The sequence below is a fragment of the Adiantum capillus-veneris genome, chromosome 15, assembly GCF_014529385.1.
Source record: "Adiantum capillus-veneris isolate H3 chromosome 15, ASM1452938v2, whole genome shotgun sequence".
Lineage (NCBI taxonomy): Eukaryota > Viridiplantae > Streptophyta > Polypodiopsida > Polypodiales > Pteridaceae > Adiantum > Adiantum capillus-veneris.
The window spans coordinates 149,949,053-149,953,781 of NC_140945.1; the positions used below are offsets into that span (position 1 = coordinate 149,949,053).

Here is a 4,729-nt window from a genome sequence, read left to right on the forward strand (position 1 = left end):
TCCATGCTCGCAGCCAGGCTTCACACACACCCCTTGCAAGTTGGACCGCCCTTTTGTTTGTGTGTGTGTGTGTGTGTGTGTGTGAGTGAGAGAGAGAGAGAGAGAGGCATTTAGTTTTTGGGGGGGTTTTCTATTTTTAAATAGAAATTTCCATCCTCTTCCATTTTTACAAAACATTCTCACTTGAGCATCGTCTCAGATTCTAAAGAAAAATCAACCCTTGGGACACTTGTCTTACAAAGAAAAAATGAAAGACCTTCACCCTTTGGGTACTAACGCTTTTTGCAAGACAAAAATGTTCATTGGCTTTGTGATTGAAATTTGAGAGGTCATCAAGACTAAACATGTGCTGGCGTGGTGGGGACGGGTGACATTGAATATACAACGCAGTTGGGCTGGACGCTGGGCAACAATCGAGATTCAGCAGGCGAAATAAAATCTCACAATGAGGACGGGCGGAAAAAAGGGAATCCTCGGGATACAGCCAACACAGGGTGCGGGTGGGCAACAGTTAACGTAACAGGTGACAAATACCCAACTTAGTGGTCAAAAAAAATTCCACAAGGAAGAGTCGTGATGGGGGTCGTCATACAAAAATTCGTCGGAGACGGTGGGCGGAATTTGGGCACTCGTTTGCTGCTGCTGCTGCGCTGACGCACTAGACGTGCGGGCTGGTGGCAGTAGCAGCATGGCATCCGCAATCTGCTCTATGGTGGGCTTCGGCGATATCTCCAGCCTCGCCCTATCCAGCCAACTCAATCCTGTCACGCCTTCCGACTGCTCCCCTCCACTTACAGTCTGCAACGCGGCCTGCACCGGACTCCCACCCACTGTCCCTGCCTGATCCCTCGCCGAACTCAGCTTCAGCCCCAATGGCGCCGTATTTGATGCGCAGCTTGAAAGCGCCTCCCCCATCCTTGCCGGCCATATCAGCTGGCCGCTCCGGACGGATGCGATCGATAACCGTGGGGGCTTCGCAAAGGCGTCCCCTCTCCTTCCTCTTAAACTTCTCGATGAGTGCGAGCCGCTACTCGGCTGTGCTGCTAATTGGGAGTCTTTTGATGTGCGCTGCGGAGAGGCGCTGCTCCTTTGCACCTCAAGACTGCAGCTAGCAGCTCTCTCATCCTCTTCAACAGTTATCGCAGAGCTCGGTGCAGCTGTACCTGAAGGAGAATTAGCTGTACTCGTAGGAAATTCAGTTGAGACGGTGGCGGTAAATGCAGAGGGAGTGCAGCTGGGCGCGCTGCCGCTTGAATCAGCCATAGAGCCCGCTGCCAGGGCTACCTTCTGCACAGATTTAGGAGAAAGGGAAGGAAAGTTTTTGACGGCTGTTGGGAGAGAATCAGGCAGATTCATGCGGGCGGAGGGGCCGCGCAGGCAGTAGGCGGCGACGTCAAAGGCTCGAGCTGCAGCTTCAGCAGAGAAGTAAGAGCCAAGCCAGATGCGGGAGCGCTTGCGAGGCTCTCTGATTTCTGCAACCCATTTGCCCCAGCTGCGTTTGCGGACGCCGCGGTAAGAAGGGGCAGGAGCGTCGGCTGTGGCGCTGTTCGATTCTGTTGCGGCCGAGGAAGGGGGCGGGGAGTCAGCACTAGTTGAGGTGCTGGGGCTATCAGAGCCAGCGGGCATGGGCTTGAAGGAGGGGAGATGGTAGTAGAAACTAGGGTGGCGGACCAAGTGAAGCATAATTAGTAGCGACGGCGGAAGAGTACAGCGGGTAGCGAAGTAGGATCAGGAAGGCAGTGCATGGCGATCGTTTCAATTTTTTCAGGTCTGATCTTTTAAAAAAAGAAGGCGGGGCGGCATCAGATTCAGGAGAGTCTATATCCCGATTCCGCGGTCGGCACAGCCCACTGTGAATCCCAGCGGATGCTAGCCTGGTGCAGAGTCAGACCCACCCTTGTTAAATTGCTAGGAAAGCGCACGTTTTGCACAACAGGCCACACGGAGCCAACGTGGCATTTTCTGATTGGGTATTCTCTATTTGACATTATACCATTCGTCAACTCCAGCCGCACTGTCCTCTATTTGACTATACCGTCAAAGGGCTTTCCAGAAGGTATCGCACGTCCGCTTGGCACGTGGCACGCGCATTCGCTCTCGTTCTCGTTCACATTTCCCTCACGCGGATCACAAGCCGAAAGATTTAGCTAAGGTATAACCTTTTTGTTGTACTGCATGAATTACATCAACACTGGCGTCACTCGCCTCTCGAACGACCCAAAAGGCCAAGCGGTCCTTAACGTCAACAGCACCTCTAGAACGTTCAGACTACTCGAAGCGACTCAAAAGGCCATTTCTGTCTGGTGTAAGTGGGTAGTCAAAGAGTTGCAACTGCAGGAGACTCCGTGTTTTACACAATTCGCTTGTCCTTTGGAGGATACACCCCCGTCTCCATCTTCCCTGCTAGCCTATATCGGATACTCTCCAGCTTCCTTATGATAAGTAGGCACCGCTCTTTATAAAATCGAGTTTTCATGTGCGTACGAATCATGACGGTCCGACTTCGATGCTCATGCACGAAGCAATATCCGACTTTTGTCTAATTGACACCCCATGGGCTCCACATTGACCCTTTGCTGGTGCATCCAAATTGATCCATCTTTGTAATACCTTTAAATCTTTATACTATAGTATGATGACAAAAGTGAAGCCCCTTACACTTGTTTGCATGTCCTAGCTTGAGCTTGGAGAGGGCAGAGGAAGCGACAGAGAAAGCAAGAAAAAAAAAGTGAGCCTCCTTCCCCCTCTCCAAGGTCACTAATTGACACCTCACTAGAGAGATAATTGACACCTCACTAGAGAGATGGGATCAATGGCCCACATTAGGCGTTGCAAGGTGGGAGCAATCTGGGCCGTCCGATCACTTTTTGAACTAGATGCGAACTTACAAGGCATGTGCACCACACCAAATTCAATGAGAACTAAGTGTGGATCTCGGAGGATATGTGCACCACACCAAATTTGATGTGAACTCAATATGAACTTATCCACGATAGTGTGATCTATAAACTTAACACACACACACACACACACACCTTTCAATGAGTACACGATAGCTTCACGGTTAGAGTCAATCTCAAGGGGGAGAGGGGGAATGGGTTCAAACTCCGGCTCCGAAAGCGTGAGAATCATTTGCATTCCCAAGGCAATCCCACGGTCATGATCAACCAGCAATCGTGAGCCATTAATCCCACCGTCAAGGTCGAGGGTCGACGGGAAGAAGATCAGGGCCGTCAATCCACGACTCCTTCCATTGCAGAATGCAGAGCTACAGTCGAGAGATCTACGCCAACTCAGTCTACGTACAAAAAAAATTGTTAGTGCAGTGTATGTTGAGCACTCAGCAGCGGGTACGTCATGTGCTGCTGCCACATCAGCTAATGGAAGGAATTTTTTCCTTGTTCAATCAGCAGCTGCCACATTAGTTTTGATAGAATTTCTTGCCCGCTGCTATCATGCCAAGAGTAGGACTACAGAATGGCACGGCCCTGGCCAAGGGCCGATAGATATACATGCGGTATAGGGGCTATATATAGGAGGGCCAAGGGCCTATATATAGGTATGGTTGGGTGGTTATTGGCATGTCTATCTCCCTATGCCCTTTCACTGGTATCAGAGCTCAGAGGAGGAGGAGCCATGGAGGAGGTGGGAAGGAGATTGATTGCATGAGGCATGCATAATCTGTTTCTTCTCTCTCTCTCTCTCTCTCTCTCTCTCTCTCTCTCTCTCTCTCTCTCTCTCTCTCTCAGGCATCCCTCTCTCCCTCGTTTTCAGCTGCAAAAACGTGCATGGTCTTGCATGAGAGTGCAAGCCATGGTGTGCAAGCGGCTAAGCAAGAGGGCGGGGTCGAAGTTCACGACGTGTGCAGAGATGCTTGACAAGCCGAGGAAGACAAGGTCGAAGACCCGCGTGCAAGGAGGCTTGTGTTGAGAAGAGAGCCGAACTCCAACTCCACCAAATCGTGCTAGGGCAGGCTCTTTGAGATCACGGAGGGAAGAGGAAGAAAATCCGTTTCTGCTGTTGGGCGAGGAGCGCATCCGCCTGTGAGTTCTCTCCCCATCTCCAGCGGCGCAGTTTGCTCGCCATAGCCACTGTGGAATCGTGTTTTTTTAAAAAGGTATTTCTCACTTGGACGCCCAAAGCCAGGGGGTGGACAACCTTAAGGGGGGATACACACTCTCCCACACCCTATTCACAGTGTAGCAAAGTCGGCAAGGTGCCAAAAGGTAACGATCAAGTGCATCCATAACTGAATCAGCAGATTGGGAGAATGCAAAATTTTTGAGTATAGTCGAGCAAGGCTTGAGATTCATCTAGGCATGACACCTTCAATCATTCGTTTGCGATCTCTCTATATTCCAACCTAGGCAAGAAAAGAAAATTCTAGGGTAATCATAGTTCGACAAGTCAACAATTGGACAAACCCCATACCAAAGCCATGCAAAGGCATGGTGGTATGGAGAACCATGGCCGTGCAAGGAGACCCACTTACGATCTCAAAGCTTCATCATGAGACTGCTTGAAGAATTTACCATGGGGACTGGCCTGACAGCTTATGTTAGGAAATAAGACGTAGCTAAATAGATAATTGAGTAGATTACTTAATGGAGAGAGACAGATTTATTATATACACGAGATTATAGAGTAGAGAGAGAGAGAGAGAGTACACACGATATATGTGGTTCACCCAATGTGGGCTACGTCCACGGGAAAGCAGCCACTCAATGGC

General features: G+C 50.2%; 1 protein-coding gene across 1 annotated transcript; it reads right to left on the minus strand.

Moving 5' to 3' along the window:
• Positions 1-279: 279 nt before the first annotated feature.
• On the minus strand, positions 280-1,827 carry LOC147441663 (uncharacterized). The gene has a single exon (XM_086483224.1). It carries the CDS (start codon positions 1,681-1,683, stop codon positions 547-549), a length of 1,137 nt encoding a protein of 378 aa, XP_086339350.1. The 5' UTR covers positions 1,684-1,827; the 3' UTR covers positions 280-546.
• Positions 1,828-4,729: the final 2,902 nt, after the last annotated feature.